Source organism: Fonsecaea multimorphosa (assembly GCF_000836435.1).
Source record: "Fonsecaea multimorphosa CBS 102226 unplaced genomic scaffold supercont1.25, whole genome shotgun sequence".
Classification (NCBI taxonomy): Eukaryota; Fungi; Ascomycota; class Eurotiomycetes; order Chaetothyriales; family Herpotrichiellaceae; genus Fonsecaea; species Fonsecaea multimorphosa.
The window spans coordinates 332322-351237 of NW_015971659.1; the positions used below are offsets into that span (position 1 = coordinate 332322).

Below are 18916 nucleotides of genomic sequence, written 5' to 3' on the forward strand. Positions count from 1 at the left end.
CACTGTGCCGCATATCTAAATCGACGGGTTCCGGCTGTTTCTTTCTCTTCTGTTGTCACCATCTTGCAAAATACCATCCTGTAAATCCTTCTTTTTGCTGAATATCGAGTGGCATGGACTATTTCGCAATGCAGATGAAGTGACATTACTTACAGAGATACTCTCACATTACGCCATTATCCTGCTGCAGGCTCGATCTAGATACCACTCATCATTTGAATTGGTCGCTTCTTCTCGGTCCCTCGTTTCCTTCCCTCTCCCGATCCCATCTGCTCAACATGGACGGCGCGGCGCAGAATCGACCCACGCAGCCTGCGCCGCAACAACAGGCGTCCTTGATCCGCCCTGAGCAAGTTCAGAGATTGCCTCAGCTCAACCCTACCCAGAAACAACAGTTTGAACAAGGCGTGAGGAGGTTCTGGGAGGTTCTTAATACCACACCTCAAACGGATCCCAAATACACCGAAGCGTACACAAACCTTGTCAAGACCTCGAGCCAACTCATGGCGGGAATGAAACAATGGCAGCAGCGCAAACAAATGGCTCAACAACACGCTGCACAACAGCAGGCCTCGGCACAGGCACAGGCTCAGGCCCAGGCCCAGGTTCAGGCTCAGGCACAGGCACAAGCGCAGACGCAACAACAACCGCACCCACAAGCACAGCCACCTAGAGTGACAGGCCAACCTGGCCAAGCACAAGCCGGCGCCGGACCCAGCCAGAGCGGCGGTAGCGCTGTCCAGTTCAGTCAGCTCTTGCCGGAGATCCAACGAAAAGTCAACGAACAGCACTTTTACTACCCTCCGGCAATGACCAAGGGCACCGAGTCTGCTGAAGTGTGGTTGCGCGAGGCAAAGGCGCGGTTGGGTCAAGCCTTGCAGAGACTTCAAGTCGCCAAGCAAAAGAAGGCTGAGTTTCAGCGGCAGGCCCAGCAACGACAAACAGCAGGGAATCCGTTGACAGCAGCGGAAACGGAGGTTTACAACAATAAGATTGCGCAGTGCGACCGGGCAGTCAATGAAAGTACCTCGTTCATGAAGAAGTTCAATGAGCAGCAGGAACAATTTCGAGCCGCGCAACCTCAACATCAGTTCTCGAAACAAGCTGTACCAGTTAGTGAAGGAGTGGACACAACTGCCGCACCTCTTATGCAACCTAGTGTACAAGGCCCTACTGCCCACTCCATCAGTAGTGCAGTTTCTGCTGCGCGTAACCAAGCAAGCGCCTCACAAGCTCAATCTGGCAGCCCAACGGCACCTGCACCTCAAATCGGTCCCAATACTGGAGTAGGTACTTCTCAGACTCCCGTTTCGGCGACCCAGGCGCAGTTTCCCCAAGCTGGTCAGGGAGATACATCTGCAGGCCCTCGTCCACCGTCCCATCAAGGTCAAACTATGCCTCCTCTACAACACGCTGCGTCCGCGGGCGTCCATCCTCACCCACTCAATACCAGCATCAACGGTATCAAGACAGCCACACCCAACATTACCAAGAATCTACAAGTTCCCGAGCCCAAGCCCGTGGCCATGCCTCCGTCTCGACCAACCTTGACCGGCGGGGCAGGGGTGGGACTACCCGGCCAGCTTGCGCAGCCTGCCATTACCGCATTGCCTGGATACGTGTTGGAGTCGAGTGAGGATGGAAGAATTCTATCCAAGAAGAAGTTGAACGAATTGGTGCGCGAGGTTTGCGGCCCTGGTCCGGACGAACAGCTGGATCCTGAAGCCGAAGAAGTAAGCTGTGGTTGACCCTGAAGCAGATAATATGTGCTAACTGCAGATCAGATATTCCTTGCAATTGCCGATGATTTCGTTGACGAGCTTGTCTCATCAGCGTGCAAACTTGCAAAGCTCCGCGGCTCATCAAGCCTAGAATTGCGCGACATTCAGATCGTTCTCGAGCGCCAATACAACATCCGTGTGCCGGGTATTTCAACCGACGAGATCCGAACAGTGCGACGACCACAACCTGCGCCCGGGTGGGCACACAAAATGAGTGCAGTCCAAGCTGCCAAACTGACAGGTGGCGCAACCGCTACGGCTGCGACTGGGACCGGTGGAAAGGAGAACTGAGCGCATGTTTACTAGGCACTCTGGAATGGGCATGTAATTACGATTCATGACAGTACACAGGCGTTCGAAAGGCGGGCGACGGGACTGGGGGTGCATAGGTGGTCGAGCGCGTGTTTGCATGGGACCACAGGGTCGGCGTACCATATGCATCGCTAGCAGCCTCGGAAGCCCAGGCATCCCGGAAGTATTGCAAAAGGTTGTCATCGAAGTATTATTGGGATGTGAAATACCACCCGGGGTCAGAGGTCCAGAGGAATTAGAGGTCTTCAGGACCATGGGTTTGTACGTGCGAAACGGGCGGTCCAAATATTGCCAGGGAGCGCCCATCGGTGCCGTCTGAATCCCTCTGACCGGTGATGTTTTGATCTCGTACTGAGCCGAGACGTGCCCAAGGCTTCAATAGCGTCTTTCGACGTCGTACTCGGTCTAAAGTACCAAGCAGATAAGATGAGTGCGAAAATGCTGCCCAAAACTTGATGGAGCCATGGCTGCCCAGGAGGCTGGGGGGCGTTGCCTCGCCTACCTACTACCTACTGGGTGCCTACTACCTCGTACTAGCAGTACCTAGGGTAATGTGAAATGGTGCCCAAGCACGCCAATCAACTAGCAGCAGTGCGGCGACGTCATCAGCAGCCCAATTCACTGCCACCCACTGCCACTCTTAATGCCCCCCATCAACTCCATCACTTGATGAGCGTGACCGTCACAATCCTGCTGCCATTCCTCTGTAAGACTCTTCATATTGATCGTCGCCCGCCTTTCGACAGGAGATTTCTTTCCGTTTGCTCTCGACCATCTCGCACAGGGTAGGGGCACTGAGAATAGGTTCTCTCTTACTGTCTTGCCCATTCATCTCGTTCTCCTGGGTTCCCCCGTCATCCAGGATCGCCATCCAAATCCTTTCCATCCAGGCAGATCCGCGCCTCAAACATGTCAAGGTATCGCGGCGATCCTCGCTACTCTGACGGCACTCTCCCGTATCGTGATCCTCCTCCTCAGAGATGGGATACCGAGCGCTTTGTCCGTGAACGAGAAGTGCGCGCCCCGGCTCCTCCCGTCATTGATCAACGTCCCCCCTACGCAGATTACCCACCTCGCCGAGCTCCGGTCTACGAGGAACAGCGATACTATGAAGAAGATCGATATGGCCCGCGCGGTGCCACCGAGCGCAAGTATTTTGAAGAAACCGACTTCTACGACCCCCGAGCGCAACGCGGTCAGGTAGTCCCGTACGCCCCTGAGCGACCAGCCAGACCAGACCCAATCCCACGACCGGGTATCATCCGCCGCCAGTCCAGCTTGGACACATTTGACCGCCGCCCAGCCAGACGTTTTGATGACTATGACGACGGGCCTCGCCCTCAACGAGGGCTTCCTCCTCGAGAATTGATTGCTGTCCGGCCGCCTTCACCGAGACGGTATCCTCGATATGACGAGAAATTTTACGAGGACATCCGTGTGCAAGACCCGGACTATTATGGGGATGATGGTTTCAGGGAGTACCGGGAGCGTGAATGGGTCAAACGGCGAAGCAGAAACAGCAGTCCGTCCCCTGAACGCCGTACAGTGAGAGAAGAAGAATTCATTGAAGAACGGAAGGAGGAGATCATCGAGGAAAAGCCATATCCACGACGAGGGAAGACCCGCATGCCGAAAAGACTGGTTCACACGAAAGTGCTGTTTGATCTGGGTTATCCTTACTATGAAGAGGTGAGAATATCGAGCTGTCCAAACCAGCACCACGAAACTGACTGCTGCAGGATGAACGAACCATCATTATTGAAAAGGCTTTGGGTCCAGACAATATCGATGAGATCTTCAGCAAGAGCAAGGAATACCGCGAAAGAGAAGGTAAGCCTTTTTCCGTCGTTCCTCTGTGAAACGGATATCTGAGAGTTGCAGTGACAACGACTCGGCTCATTGAAGCTCCACCCTCTGTGGCCCCAAGCCTCCGCGCCCCTAGCGTGCATGGAGGTGAGGTGATCATCGAAAAGACCGAGAAGAGAGAGGAGATCAAGACTGTACCACTTGCAGAAGCACCCCGGTCTGTGCGCGAATGGGATGGCCTCTCGGTCCGGTCTCCGTCTCCCAAATCTCATCGATCACGGTCTCGAAGACGGTCACGCCGTGGATCTTCTCCCGAAGTCGTAAAAGAGACTATTGTGGAAAAGAAAGAAGTAATCAAGGAAGTCTCTCCTGCGCGCACGCACCGATCTCACACCACGCGCCGCCGAGGGTCGTCTGTCAGCGACGAAACGATTATCGAGCGAAGAATCACTCGAGAAGAAGTCGAAGATTCCAACTCAGTTCACGTTGGTCCGCTTGCACTGGTGGTCGATCGTAAGCCACAACGCAGTGAGCGGGATATCAAGGACGAAATTCGCAGGCTGGAAGCTGAAAGGCGAGAATTAAGGCGCGAGAGACGGTACGAACGTGAAGGTGGAGAGGTCATCAAGATTGAGCGGGTTCGTGACAGATCTCCCTCACCTCGAGGAGAGGTCATCATTGAGAAAAGGGGCGACGAGGTTCTCGAGGTCAAGAAGGATCGGAGAGGTAGGATGTCGTTGATCGTCAAATGAACAAGTTTTCCTGATTGACCGGCGTTGGACAGGTCGCTCACGCTCGGCTGCCCCAAGCCCGGCAATCATCAAGGCCATGATGGCCACTCTGACCTGAAAGATCTTCCAACAAGCGCGTACAATATGGGTTTGTTGGAGGGCCACTAAAGGAGAACGTTCATGTGCGACCAAGATATTATTTGCATCTCTGCGCCAATCTTTCGGCCAGGCTAGGACGATCTACGCGCGACCAAGCTTGGAGGCCACTCTGCAACCCTTGGACAGAATGGCGGAGTAGACGGGATGGAAGCCAACGATTTTGAAAAGAAAGTTGGCACGATTAGGCCACGTTTGACGAATTTCATATTTGAACTTGCTAGGTTGTGGACGGTGGATTGAACTTCTGAAAACGAAATAGATTATGAATTGGACAATTACGTTACCTTCAACGATAATCATGAGAACGCCCATATTGAATGCTTCAAAAAGGCTGGAGAGATTTGTTTCCACAGACTGCTTCGAGCCCTCTAGTGATCAGACGTGCTTATGGGTTGCCGTAGCGAGGTGCACATGTGAGCAGCGTGTTACCCCCCACACCCCCGGCGCCCATTTGGCCGATGTCAGACTGCATCTCATCCATCTATTCTCCCTAATCCGACAAACAAATCTCTTGCACTGTGCCCTCAGTCCATACCCTCAACTTTTGCGGACGACATCTCTGCATTGGATTCATTACCACCGTTCTCTTCGTGGTCTTGCGCAAACTGCTACAACCATGGATAAGTTTTCGGCGTTTGGGAAGAACATCAGGTGCGCCCCTGTCGATTGAGCACTCGACCAAATCACTCATCCCAGAATTCGCACTAACCTGTTGTTTGCTGTCAGTTCGGCATTCAATTCCACAGTGACTCCGTCCTGGCAAAGAAGTCAACAGTATCTCAAGGAGCAGTTCGGAAATGCCGACGATAAGGTGTGCATCGTCAAACAGCAGTCGACACCTCAGCGCAGTCTACTAACCGAGAATCTTTCAGACGCAATTGCCAGCAGACTATCTCGAGCTTGAGAAACGAGTCGATGCATTGAAGCAGGTCCATCAGAAGCTGCTTGACGTAACGTACGACTTCCACAATCATGGTTGGAATTCGTGTTGACGACTGTCTAGCAAGCAATACCAGAATGAAGCCTACGACTACCCACCCAATATCCGTGAATCCTTTGGCGATCTCGGTCGCAGCATTTCGGAGAAGGTGACGCTCCTTTCCAAAGCTCATAATGCGTCCGAAGCAGCAACCGCGTTTACTGCTCCTCCCTCGGCAAAGCCTCAGCCCAAGACATTCAATCATGCCATTGCCCGCGCCTCGCTGGCGAGTTCCCAGATGCTCAAACAGTCCAATACCTCGGGAACTGGCGAAGATCCACTGGCAAATGCTTTGGAGAAATATGCGCTCGCGGAAGAGAAAGTGGGCGAAGCCCGATTGGCGCAGGACCAGGCCATTCAATCGCGATTCCTTGCTGGATGGAGCACTACGTTGAACACCAACATTCAGTTCGCGACCAAGGCGAGGAAGGCCGTCGAAAATAGCCGCTTGTTGCTGGACAGCACCAAGGCGGCCAAGAAAAGCCAGGTTCAGGGTCGCGGCATGAACCCAGACGATGAGACCGCCATGAGCGAGGATGCTCGTGCTGAGATTGAGGCCAAAGAAGATGATTTTGTCTCACAGGTGGAGGAAGCCCAAGGCGTGATGAAGAATGTGAGTTCAAACTCTGTGACGAGCTGACATCACGACGGAACTGACCTTAACAGGTTCTGGACACCCCCGAACCGCTCCGCAATCTGGCGGACTTGATTGCTGCGCAGCTTGAGTACCATAAGAAAGCATATGAAATTCTCTCCGAGCTGGCCCCAGAGATTGATCAACTCCAGGTCGAGCAGGAGAGCAACTATCGCAAGAGCAGAGAGGGCGCTTGATTTTGTCACTGTCTGGGGCTCGTATCCTTTGTATTTTGGTTCTGTTACTGCTGTCTTCTCGGCAATGGGCAGGATGGGACGGAGGAAACGTGGTCCAGCTTATATCCGCATACCAAATTCCATTTGTTGCCGTTGTTGTACACGTAGAAGTCGATATCAGGGCCGATCCGGTCAATTCCTGTGGCCTGCATGATGTATTTAGAAGGGTTGCCGAAGATTGCCCGCTTGTGGTACAACTTCACGTTTCCTCAACTCGTAGCTTTGTCCTTGTTCCACTTGCGACTTGGTCCTGCTATTGCGACCGCGAGTATTGAGCGACTTTGTACTGACACGATATCGCCCACCTCTTAAAGTGACGGACCACATATCCTCCGAGCCAAAAACAGTTGCCCTCCCAGCGAAGCCCTCCGCCAACCTTACGCACTCGTTCCGGCCATCTCCAACAACCCGGACAATATCACAGCTTCCGTGACAACGGCGGACACACAAGAGGATTTGACACAAGGAATTAAGGACATACGTACAAGATGGCAAATGGGTACGTTCACATCATACATGCACGGGGTGTAGGAGCACAAGATCTCGCCTTCGCCCCTTCGGACCCTTCTCTAGATCTCGTCCAGCGATACAGGCATGAGCACCAGGCACTACATATAAAGACAAGAGGAGCCGGGGTCTTCGCAACAAAAGGAACCCGTCAATTCTGGGGGTTTCGGGGAGTCATCGAGGAGTCTCCAGCCCTCTGCATCTCAGGGAGCGGAGGATCAAGGCCTCGTCGCTTCGCTGGAGCAAGATGACCTTCCACTTGCCTTGCGATGCACGACGCTGTGATCAATGGCCGAAGGGCGTCTTCCCCAACCCCGTGTGCTCTATGCTCTTGCCCTCACCCCGTGTCTCTACCTTGTCTTCCTCCCACTGTTCCAACAGTCTGCGACTGCCCGGCGGTGCAGGGAATGAAGTCCAATTCGAGCTAACCAATCGACTCCTCGCGCAGGTGGTCTATTCTCATCGGCCTGATCGTCATCGTTGCCCTCAGCGTCGGCGCATGGTTCTTGAGCCCCAAGGGTGAAAATCAAACGTATGTTTCAAATCTATCTCTCTACAGCACCCGATCCCCATGCCTCCTTGTCAAGTTGAACGACGAGGGCAGAGCAAAAACAACTCTGCAATTGTTGGAAATGCTCGCTGCTGGTTTCACGTCGCTTGGTTGTCTAATCCTGACTTTGATTCCTCTAGAATATGGAGAAGCACGCTCATTCTAAGCTTCGCAAGTTGTTATATCATGTGGGGTACGTACTCTGTTATTCGTTGTGCGGTTCCTGCTCGCCTCCTTTCACTGCCTATCAGCCACAACCAAGAACAAGACATCAACCTCGTCCTCTTCATAACCTTGTGTAATGGAGATGGGCTCAGCATGGAATCTCTTGGACTGCTGAGTATCCCCTTCTTTTGACGAGATTCGCTGACTTTACATGCTGCCCCAGCAATAACTTTCTTCGCGCAATGGCATCCATTAATCGAGCCGCGGATGGCCAAATTGAGGCATGGATATGCCGGTGGGAGCTGAGCAGAATCGATCTCAAGAAAACGCCTTTGCAGTTCAGGTTCAATGGATCTGCGCCGGGTTCGAACGGAGGACAATGAACGCAGGTAATCAAACGCGACTAGTTGTTTGCGCGGTCGTGGTTTTGCGGCGTGGATTTGTGGATGAAAGCTCCATGTATAAGATACTACCTCATGTTATACGAGATCGATTGCCATGAGGCGCGCATTTTACAGTGTTATCTGGACTGGGTCCTCTTGGGCATAAGACAAGTTTCTCACCCTCAAGTCTACTGGTACGTGCTAGAAACTATCCATTAGGACAACAACCACTCAAAGAGCACAAACGTATGTGCGACCTTGACATGCCAGAGGCAGATTCAATCTCCTGGTGTTACAACAGCTATGTACAAATACAAACAATGCTTACTTTGCTACCGGCAAGGTCTTCTTGGATCAAAAGCCTAGTTTTCTAGCCTTCGTTCCAGCCGAGATACAGATACAGAGCAACCCAGCGAGCGGTGTTGCTTCTCCTGGACGTGGGCCACTACGGCATTTCGTTTACCCATCGTCCAAGCGAACAGTTGCCCCAGCTTTGCAAAGGTCCAACAGGAAGACTGGCCTAAAAATGAGACCTTGTGGTCATACAGAGGCCTATCAGCTGCCCTCATTTGTCGCACTCGAGAACCGAGTGCGGGACCTATTCAGCCTTTGTCGTGTTTGCCGTGTCGCCCTGTTCATCGTGGTTGTCTTTCTGCTGCGCATCATCCTCGAGGTCATCCGTAGCCTCCTCCACCGAGATTCTGACCTCGTCAACTGGAGGTCCAAGCTCTTCATTCTTCGTCTTCGCTTCATCTTCACCCTGATCGTCCGTAGAAGGCCCATCCTCGGGCCCAGTCGATAATGGTGGCTCCGTCCTGATCGGGCTCATGCCTTCATTATCCTCAACACTCTTGTCGTCACTAGCCGCTGCACCCATACGATCAGCCGCCTCCCTGGCTGGCAAAGTTGCTCCACTGCCACCAGCTTGACTTTGCTTCTCAGCATCGATTGAATTTCCATCATCCAGATCATGGATGTGGCCCAGGATTGCCCCAAGCACGTCGCTTCCACTCGTCCTTATCGAGCCACCGGAAGGGGACGTGATTTTCTGGCCTTCCTCCTCTTGGAACGGGTCGATTGTTTGTTCTATAGGGGTTTCTACTTTGACCGGTTCATCTTTCTCATTCGAGTTGGCGGTACTATCGATCGTGCTGAGACCGACATCTCCACCCGCTGTTGTAGATGATGCCCCTAGATTTTGGGACTCCATATGCGTGGACAATGGGTCAATATCCTCGGATGTGCCGGTGGGCGTGGGATCCTCTGATGCACGAGGCTCGTATTTCGGCACGGTGGAGGTAATGTCAAGTTTTGGTAAAAGACGCTCAGGAGATTTGCCTTTATTTCTGTCCTTCCCTGTGCCATCACTTTTCAGAGACGAGTCATCCCGTTCCGATGCTGGGATGGTGTTTGGCATCTCCACAAGTTGAGGTGGAGGGGGCGGATTCTTCGGCGCTGCTGTACTGCTTTTCGGGTGCTCTTCCTCCTCTTCTTGACCCTCGGCAATAGTGGCAACATGGCTCCCGGTGCTTGGAGTGTGTTTGTGTCTCCGTGTTGTCGCACCTGTGCTGACCGTCGTTGGGGCCATCGCCACAGGAATATCTGATAATGTGGACCCAGTGGATGGCTCGTCCAGAGTGGAACTCCCCGCATTGTCTCTATGAAGTATTTGTGGCCGTAAAGCGCCCTCGCGATCGATAGCGGCTTCATGGACTCCTTCGGCTTCGGCTGGAATTGTATAGCTGTCCTCGGGGATGAGATGGTACTCGTCACAAACGACTTTGAAAAGCAAGTACAAGCCATAGGTGGCTTCGACAGACCAAAAGACATCACGATGTTGGAACCAAGCATGAGCAAATATACGATACACTCGCCGAAAGATATTTGTTAGTTGTCGCATGCTTTGAATGACATTGCCTGCTTCGGAACCTAGTGCTAACCGCGAAGGAAAATGCTTCGGGCTAGTCAGAACATTCGCGGCCCAATCGAGGGTATGGTTGCAATAGTCGATCGCACAGCATGACTTGGGCGGCTCGTGTACCGCGCAAAGATACTGCCATTCACTGGCGCGCATTTCCGGGCACGTCTGAGCAGAACACGGTGGGTTGTCGTTCATGAGGAATATTGAGACGATATTTGCTTTTTGAGTGAGAAATCGACAGAGCTCATACAGCCACAGATTCCTATCCACGAACTCGTGGTCGTTGATCTGTGGAGGTGTGGCGAGTTGTAGTGCAGACTCTTTTGTGATTGGAACGGTATGTGTAGACTCTTGGGTGTGGGTAAGGTGAGCGTAGAGGGACTTGAGATGTTCTTGAAGTTGGAATGGCGAGTCGAGCTGACTCAACGGAATGAGAGGGGGGCCCAAAGCCATATCTGCAGCTTTTGTTCCCGGCCTTATCCTCCTCGCTGCTCCTTCGTCTGGTTTGGACGTGGCATCAAGCGAAAGTTCTTTGGAAAGGTCGACACCGGGGCTTTTAGGGCCGAATTGCACCTCCGGGATGGGTGGCGGAGACGGTAAGCGAGGGGAACTAGATGGCGAAACGCCAGATCTCGAGGGCGTAACGGCGGTCATTGTGAACGTGGAGGGCAAAAGTAGTTCCGTCGACGGTCAAAGGTGTAGTGCGGTGATATTGGCGCTGAACAGGAGGAAGTGGTCGCCTCTGAAGTCTGGGAGGAAGGTATCTCCGTCGCGATGTAATGACGTTCCTCCTGACTATAACGTTGCTTAGCTCTCTTTCATGGTCCTCAGAGTCTGGGCAGCTCTTCGTGTATGTTGGGCGGAGCGCAATACGCTGAGGTCAATGCAGTCGGGTGTCGCAGAGGGTGGGCCGACGAAAGTGCTTTTGGTGGGTCGGAAATAATGTGGCCTGCATAGCCAGATCCGGAGACCGGATGCCACAGTGTGAGAGGATGAGGGGAAGAGAGAGACTTGCTGCAGGCAACGAGTTTGGTGTCTTTTACAGGATTGAGGGAATAGCTTGATAGTCAGTCGGACTGAGAACCGCGGGTGTTCGCAACAAGCCACGATCGGACGAGTTGCTGTATTCACGCCCTAAGCTTTCCAGATCGACAAGTAGCCGCTTGCTAAACCATGAAACTTTTCTTCCATTTCTGCCCCCGGTTGGTGTTTCCTTATTTGTCCGTCTGATCTGGGGGTGGGACACAAAAAGAGGCAAAATGCATGGAGTTAGGCATGATAGGCGCAGTGAGGGAGGATGGATGGATGTGTACATATTTTCAAATTTCAACGCCGCTTCAATTTCGCACATGGTTGAAATCCTCTTAGCCCCGAATGACTACGCCAACTACCTAGTAGATGATACCTAGGTAACCTTTAGAAATGGACGACGACGAAATACCTGACCTGGTCGACGTTTCTCAAGGTGGCGGTACCATCGGCACTTTGAGAGATGAGCCTGAAAGAAAGGTGCCCATCACCATCATAACCGGTAGGGATAGCTCTCTGGGGCAAGTCGTTTGCGGCATCAATTGACAGCAGCACCTGCAGGCTACTTGGGCGCCGGCAAGACGACATTGCTCAACTATATTTTGACCGCCGAGCATGGAAAGAAAATAGCAGTCATTTTGAACGGCATGTGATAGAACCCTCATTTTCCCTGTCCACCCGGATCAATTGCATCTATTCTCTTTCCAAGCTGTTTGAGCTTGACTCTTGATGGTCGGTTGTGTTTTCTAACATCCTCTCGCGGTCCACAGAGTTCGGAAACACAACGGATATTGAAAAATCCCTGACTGTCAACCAGAACCACCAGGCCACCACAGAATGGATCCCTCTGGCTAACGGGTGTATCTGCTGCAGCGTCAAAGACTCGGGGGTCGCAGCACTAGAGTCTCTCGTCGAGCGCCAGAAGGACTTTGACTACATCCTGCTCGAGACTACAGGTGTTGCCGACCCAGGGAATATTGCGCCTATGTTTTGGCTTGATGAAGGATTAGGCAGCAGTATCTATCTCGATGGCATCGTCACAGTAGTCGATGCAAAAAACATTCTCAAAAGCCTTGACGAACCTGCACCGGAGGAATTGCCACCAGAGGAGTCTGACGGCCACCACGATCACAGTCTCCCTCTGCTCACCACTGCTCATCTCCAAATCTCCCATGCGGATGTGATAATTCTCAATAAAACAGATCTTGTCTCTCCAGCCCAGCTTTCAGCTGTCCAAGCTAGAATAGCCTCTATCAACAGCCTGGCGCGTATAGTGCCGACAGACCACTCTCGGGTCACGAACCTCAGTGGTACGATCCTCGATTTGCAAGCATACTCAACTTTTCCCTCCACCTACAGCACATCCAATACAAGCGACAACACGATCCCCGACTTCACCTCCAAGGGTCATTCTCACCTCGACCCCACGATTTCAACTGCCACATTCACCTTGCCCCCCTTCGATCCGCAAAAGTTACCCCTTCTCTCAGGCTGGTTGGAGGCCCTGCTCTGGGACGCCGAGGATTCTCAACAGGGAAACGAGCGAAAGTATGAAATTCATAGAACGAAGGGGCTGGTCAGGTGTACAGATGGGAGCAGCAGGGTTGTGCAGGGCGTGAGGGAGATCTTTGAGATCATTGACCTGCCAAAATCAGACACTGATGGTGCCACTGGGTCCAAAGGAGGTCAAGACGAAGAAACGACTGCAGGAGAAGGAAAGATCGTGTTTATTGGGAGGAATCTGGATTTGATCACGGAGATGCGAGGTTGGTGAGGACGACGGCTCCATTTGATTTGAGAGGGTATTTGATGCACAGAAGGTCACGTTAAGACGCAGCATTGTAACTTCGGCAATTGGACAAGTTGCAAATGCCAGTTCATCAATTGAGTTCTGTGTCGCCTCAATGGTAGTATCGAAGTTCAAAATCTGCAACCGCCTCAAAATCTTCAATGGGCACCGTAGCAGAGAAGCGACTCCTGAGAGATTCCCAGCTTTCCCTGATGTCTTATCCGGCATGCTCATTGCCACACGATACAATGGACGAATCGAAACAGATCAACCCGCCGTCCTGTGACACAACAGTCTCTGGCTTGTCTGATCAAGCGCTTGCTCGCCGCTGAATTGATTTGGTTTCGCAACCATGATCCTTTCCAATGTCATAATCAACGCCCCCAATGCATTGTACATAAACCCGAAAAAGCTAAAAGCGAAAGCTCCACGTCCTTCTTGCTTCGAATGCAATTCCAATAATTTGAGAATGCCCCATCTGCGGTGGCAGCAACATGTTTCGTCAGGTTGCGCTGCGTATCAAAGATCCGAAAGACATCCTCAGAACTAAAATCCACTCATGATTGCAACATTAGTTGTGGAAACATTTCGTGTCATCGTCATCCAAGGTCAGTAGACCGGTCGTGAATCATTCGGCTATAATGCATCCATGCTGGCCAAAGACCGCCATAAAGGAAAGCAGTGGAGTGAATAGCAGGCGGCCACTTGGTTTGGTTTCTCGTCATTTTAAGTCACCTAACTCGCCATAACTTGTGTCGTGAGCCAATCCTTCACCGGACTGATCAGACATGTTTTCCAGTGGTGGCAACGGCAAATTCTTATCGCCGCAACCGAATATCGAAGCTGCTTGGAGCGTTTCCGACGATTAAAATCTGACTTTTGCCTGGACAAGGAGATAGCTCTGCTGTGGGACTATGCAGCGTGCTGACGGGAGGAAGATTGGCCCTCAGGCGGGCACTCGACATGCCTTATTCGTTCGGCAGCCCTAATGGTGATATTTCGTCTGGTTTGCCCTCGACAAATGGCTCGTCCCCCAGCAGTGAAGTAGTTACCGGGTCTTTCTCCGCCGCATCTCTCAACGGATCAGAAGGCCCGGGTTTCTTTGAGTTACAGGGTTCGTTGCCGGGAGGTACGGGGAGTAGGGATGCTTCCTGTTGTTCACCAAGGCGGAAAGTCTCCTCCCTAAGCCGATGATCATCAGCTGGAGAGTGTTTGTTTTCTGGCTCAGGTATTTTGTCCAACCTTGGTGGCAGTTGTTGGTTGGGAGCGGCTGCTTGAATAAGAGAAAGACCTCCATCATCAGCGATCACGGCGAGCGATTCATCATAGCCACTGTCCATAAACGGAAGACTGGGAGGTTTATTCGTTGTTGTCCCTGGAAGCCCCACCGTGTCTTTCTGAAGTACGATGTCTCCATCGATAGGTGTCAGAGAAACTGAATCATCCTTGACGCTTGAGCCATGGTCTTGGTCGGGAGTTACGTAGTCACTGCTTCGGCCAAGGGAATCTGTCTCTTTCTCTGGCTTTTGGATAGTGTACTCCGGGTTCTCAGGTGATTTTTCTACTTCCTCGAGCGTCACCTGCAGTAGCTCTGTCGAATTCAGGTCCTGTGCGGCATTTCCCACTAAGTCGGGCATCTGCTGGATACTCTCTGTTGTCATACTTGAGGTCTTGGGGTCACTTTCGACCTCTTCAAGAGCCTTCGGAATATTTCCATTCGGGTCCCTTGATGTAGCCGGATCATCCGCCGAGGTCTCCAGGTGCTCCGTAGAGTTAGTCAAGTGGTCTGTCGGCTCCCTCATGTTCTCCACTAAGTGCTCTATGTTCTCCGCCGAATTCTCCATGGTGTGCGTTGGGTTTTCCAGGGCTTCGGGTATAATCCCAAGATGCTCAGTGAGATGCTGTGGATACCTCGTCACGTTGTCTGGATATTCGGTCTCCTCTTCGGGGTTCTGCATAACACCACAGGACTTCTGATATACACCCTTCGGGTTTTCCTCGCTCCCATTTCCCGCGTTCTCGGTAACATTTATTAACCCACTAGATCCGTTGTCCAGCTTCTCCATCGAACTCTGAAGATATTCAGAGCTCTCAGGCTGGTACTGGGCCAGAGTGGCAATGAGATCCTGGCTATTGCGAGGTGTACTTTCAGAAGTGGCAGAAGCTGCAGCCAGAAGCGAAGGGCGTCGGATTGGTTGTGGCTGGAAAATGTCATCAAAGCTGGTCGCCTCGGTCGTACCATTGTCACATTGGACTCCCCAGTCTGGAAAGCTATTCTCCGCTCGTTCAGGGCCCTCTAAAATCTTCAGTTCTTCGTCATTGAAGGTGCGGCGGGAAACAAGGTAAGGGTGGCCATCCAATTCGAGCTCATCAAATTCTCGGTCCATCCCAGGAGCTATAGACACGATGTTCGGTTCCAAGTCCTCAGTTGGAGTGGGCCCCTCATCCTCAGACTCCCAATGATGTCTCTCGTTCTTTCCAAGATGTGCATAATTGGTGGGCGGTCTTCTGCCTCTAGGTCGGTCGTAGCCAGAGGTCTCACTCTCGAACTCAAAGTTGGAGGACTTCGGATACGTGAATGTATAGTCATCTCTTGAGCTTTCCGGCGAGTATGGAGGAGCTTCATGTTCTTGTATATTTGAACTCAGCCTTAGGATATCGTCCCGCTCAACCGCATCCGCCGGGTCGATGTATTTCTTCATTGTACGCAATTTCAGGGCAGGTCGTTGATGCGGCGGGATTTGTTCAGAAGAGCTGGAAATCCTTGATGGGAACAATTCGACGAGTTCTTTGGCGGATAATCGATCTCTTGGGCGAGATGACAAGCAGATCCGAACGATGTCTTGATACCAATTGGGGACGTCTGAGGGGAATTCTTCAACACTCAGAGGTGGCACATGTCGTTCCGGTTCATCGTCATCCATTGCCAAAGCCCACAAAGTCATCCCGAGTTGATAGATGTCTGATTTCTCGCCGATGTACATAGAAATTCGCTGGTTGCTGGCAATTTTAGTGGCAATCTCGGGAGGCTCCCACCCAACAGGACAGCCTCGCCGGTTGATATCGATGATCTTCGCATTTCCATCGGCGTCAACAACGATGTTGGAAAGCGTGAAATCACCCTGAACATAACCCTCTTGGTGTATCTCACTGAGACCACGGACCGCCTGCTCCGCCCACCTAGAACGATCCTCCCAAGCGATTGCACCTCTGTGGTCGTAAAGGATATCCACAATTGCGCCCCTTTCAGCATAGCCGATCAAAAGCCCTTTGACGACGGACTGAGTGTCATCAAGGACGATAGCCTCGAGCTTGATGACATGGTCGGAATCATGCAGAGCATGCAGAGCATTGATTTCATACAAAAATTCGTCCACTGTGTCCGGACCGGGAATTTCCTTCTTGATGTAGACTGTACCCTTGTGCAGAACCTTGTAAACAAAGCCGGAAAGGTGCGAATCAAAAGTCAGCTCACTTTCTCGGACTTGCATGGGTCGAAAGGCTTCATCGTTGAGGATATGGGAAAGGGTGGCTTTGGGGGGGTATGGAATGATCTCGTTGACATCCTCAGTCACATGGACATGGAGACGACCATCAGTAGTTTCCAACTTGAGGTTAGTAACGGTATCATAGAACTGAATCTCAGGTAGTGAATCGCGAATTGACTCGTAGATCTGCATGCTTTTATCCCGTTGAAACTGGAGTTCCTTGAGGTCCATCTCCAAGGAACCTGGTTCAGCATTGCGATAGTCACATGAAATGGTCACCCGCCGCCAAAAGTTGGGAGTCTGTGCATAGGTGACGAAGAACTTTTCTCGGTCCGACTTATCCCGGAAATGCATACTGAGGTTGAGGATCCATCGGTGATCAAGTTCGTCCCTCAATTCGGCCTTGTCGTCGGCTAGAGGCATTTGGGGATAGTGAGAGTCATCAGAAGAAGTTGTCGAAGGGGGCCGGGGAGGTCGGTCGTCCTCCTGAGACCAGAGGTCTTCGGTCGGATCAGGATACGTCGAATCCAGGAATGGTGGACTGGTTTCGATAAGGGAATGGGCAGTGCCGGCATCCGCCCTGTTGGCTCCAGTGACTGCGGGTGCAGAGGTCCGAGCCGAATCCCAATCGGGTGGAGAAGAAGTCGCTCGTCGTCGGGGCAAGCTTATAGAGGCGTGCCTGGTGGAAGAGACGGCCCTCCTCTCAGCATGACAAGGCTCGATGGGGAACAGTCGATCTCGCTTTTCTGAATTCTGACGTCGGAATGTCGCCTGCCGAGGGAGGCCAACAGCCAGCGGTCTGGTTAAGGAATCTTGTTTGGCGGAATTCTGTCTGTCAGCCCAGGTCTGGGGCCACTGCTCGTCGTCGGAGCCCTCGATCGGGCTTTGCGTGGCGTCATTTTTGGCGAAGAAATGCTGGAATTTCTGCCACATGCCGAATCTAAGCGAGTGTCTGGGATAATTGTGATGCGGCTCGGAGTCGACTTGACTCAGTGAATTGTGTTCGGCATGGCTTGGTCGAATGCCCATTATGGCGGAGGTTGCCGTCAGTAGGACGCTGATACGAGTGAGGGGCACAACCGTCTCCCACAATCGAATCAGCAGCCTCCGCCGAGTCGGGCAGCACAGCAGCGAAGAGGACTAGGCCAACGGCAACCGAACATTGAAGTCGTGCAGGTGGTATGTGTCGTTGCGTATGTGCGATGGGTGACGGTGGTACAGAAGAGATGGAAGAGGTTTTGGTGGGAATTCGGAAAAACCACTGGATGTTATTGGTGATGGGCCATGGACCAGGGGTGGTGGCAGAGGTGGGAGACTTCGGAGACTCGGGAGCTGGAAGAACCTTGGTCCTTGGAGGCGGTGAAGGCACACCAGACCTTGGGTTTTGAAAAATATCGCAGCCGGTGAGCCCGCCCGCGCTACAAAGAGACTCAATGTTTCAAGAACAACAAGGATGAGATATTGCCCCTGTGCAATGTGGACTTGTCAAATGATCTGAAGGACGAGTGCAGGAGGAGAGAGTCGGATTAGGGCCTGCAGCAACGCAGTCGAGTGGTCTTGAGGTGCGGACCGAGTATATCGAATGGATCCGAGCTCTGGTCAGGGTGGCCGTCGTCTGACCCACGTTGGTCGTCTGGGTACTGGAGTACAGAAGATAGATGGAATGGTAATTGAGATGAGGCAAGGATGCTGGGAGCGGGTTCGATGGCTTTATGGCGGGTTTCGAAAACTGGTTCAACGTGGTTCAAAGTGGTTCACCGCTTAAGCAAGGCCACAAGGCGTAGGCTACAGCAGCCGAAGCTGGGTGTGGTGCGGCTGCATGAAGCAGGAGGTAGGAGGTTATGGAGGTTTGTAGGAGGCTGGGGTCAGAAGGCAGAAACAGAGGAAGTACGAGGTACTTCGTTGAAGACGAAGAATAACGAGATGAAGGAGAAGAAGAAGAAATATCACCAAACTCGGTGCAAAGTTTTCTATCCTTGATTTCTTTTTTTGCTCGCTGCTCTCAATCTTCCTCCTCTTTTCTTCTCGAGCGCAGGCGATAGATGGACTGGACTCCGCGTCAATGTTGAGAAGCCGGTATATGGGTTGAGAGGCATCACTGAACGACCTAGTATCCAACGGCGAGGATTCTGCGTACAATGTGCCGTAAGCCTCCCCGAGTCGGACATTGTGGGCAGGCTCGCTCCGGGGCCTGGAGGCGCACGGGCGGGTTGGTAGGCTGCTAGGCTGGTGGGCTGGGGAGCCCACAACACAACTGCCAACGCAAGACTTGGATGAGAGCGAAGCAGCCAATGGGGCCTCTAGGCCGAGAGGGCGACAGCCGTAGGCGACGGCTGCTTCCCTGGATGCTCGTTGCCCCGTGCCCGCGAAGGCCTAACGGTTAACTAGAGAGGTGAATCCATCATGATCCCTGGGCGCTACGTCTGCAGCCTCTACGGAGTGTGTC

At 52.5% G+C, this 18916-nt stretch overlaps 6 protein-coding genes across 6 annotated transcripts; 4 read left to right on the forward strand and 2 right to left on the reverse strand.

Moving 5' to 3' along the window:
• Positions 1–278: 278 nt before the first annotated feature.
• Positions 279–2072, forward strand: Z520_09699 (uncharacterized protein; the record flags this gene model as incomplete). The annotated part of the gene is made up of 2 exons (XM_016780193.1): positions 279–1733; positions 1785–2072. 2 exons carry the CDS (start codon positions 279–281, stop codon positions 2070–2072), a joined length of 1743 nt encoding a protein of 580 aa, XP_016628776.1.
• Positions 2073–3002: 930 nt separating this feature from the next.
• Positions 3003–4651, forward strand: Z520_09700 (uncharacterized protein; the record flags this gene model as incomplete). The annotated part of the gene is made up of 3 exons (XM_016780194.1): positions 3003–3782; positions 3833–3923; positions 3975–4651. The coding sequence occupies 3 exons, from the start codon at positions 3003–3005 to the stop codon at positions 4649–4651; spliced, it is 1548 nt and encodes a 515-aa protein (XP_016628777.1).
• Positions 4652–5405: 754 nt separating this feature from the next.
• Positions 5406–6599, forward strand: Z520_09701 (uncharacterized protein; the record flags this gene model as incomplete). Its single annotated transcript, XM_016780195.1, has 5 exons — positions 5406–5440; positions 5516–5600; positions 5662–5744; positions 5793–6381; positions 6435–6599. The coding sequence occupies 5 exons, from the start codon at positions 5406–5408 to the stop codon at positions 6597–6599; spliced, it is 957 nt and encodes a 318-aa protein (XP_016628778.1).
• Positions 6600–8841: 2242 nt separating this feature from the next.
• On the reverse strand, positions 8842–10818 carry Z520_09702 (uncharacterized protein; the record flags this gene model as incomplete). Its single annotated transcript, XM_016780196.1, has 1 exon — positions 8842–10818. The coding sequence occupies one exon, from the start codon at positions 10816–10818 to the stop codon at positions 8842–8844; it is 1977 nt and encodes a 658-aa protein (XP_016628779.1).
• Positions 10819–11586: 768 nt separating this feature from the next.
• Positions 11587–12967, forward strand: Z520_09703 (uncharacterized protein; the record flags this gene model as incomplete). The annotated part of the gene is made up of 2 exons (XM_016780197.1): positions 11587–11695; positions 11964–12967. The coding sequence occupies 2 exons, from the start codon at positions 11587–11589 to the stop codon at positions 12965–12967; spliced, it is 1113 nt and encodes a 370-aa protein (XP_016628780.1).
• A 983-nt stretch (positions 12968–13950) lies between these two features.
• On the reverse strand, positions 13951–17499 carry Z520_09704 (uncharacterized protein; the record flags this gene model as incomplete). Its single annotated transcript, XM_016780198.1, has 1 exon — positions 13951–17499. One exon carries the CDS (start codon positions 17497–17499, stop codon positions 13951–13953), a length of 3549 nt encoding a protein of 1182 aa, XP_016628781.1.
• Between the last annotated feature and the right edge of the window lie 1417 nt (positions 17500–18916).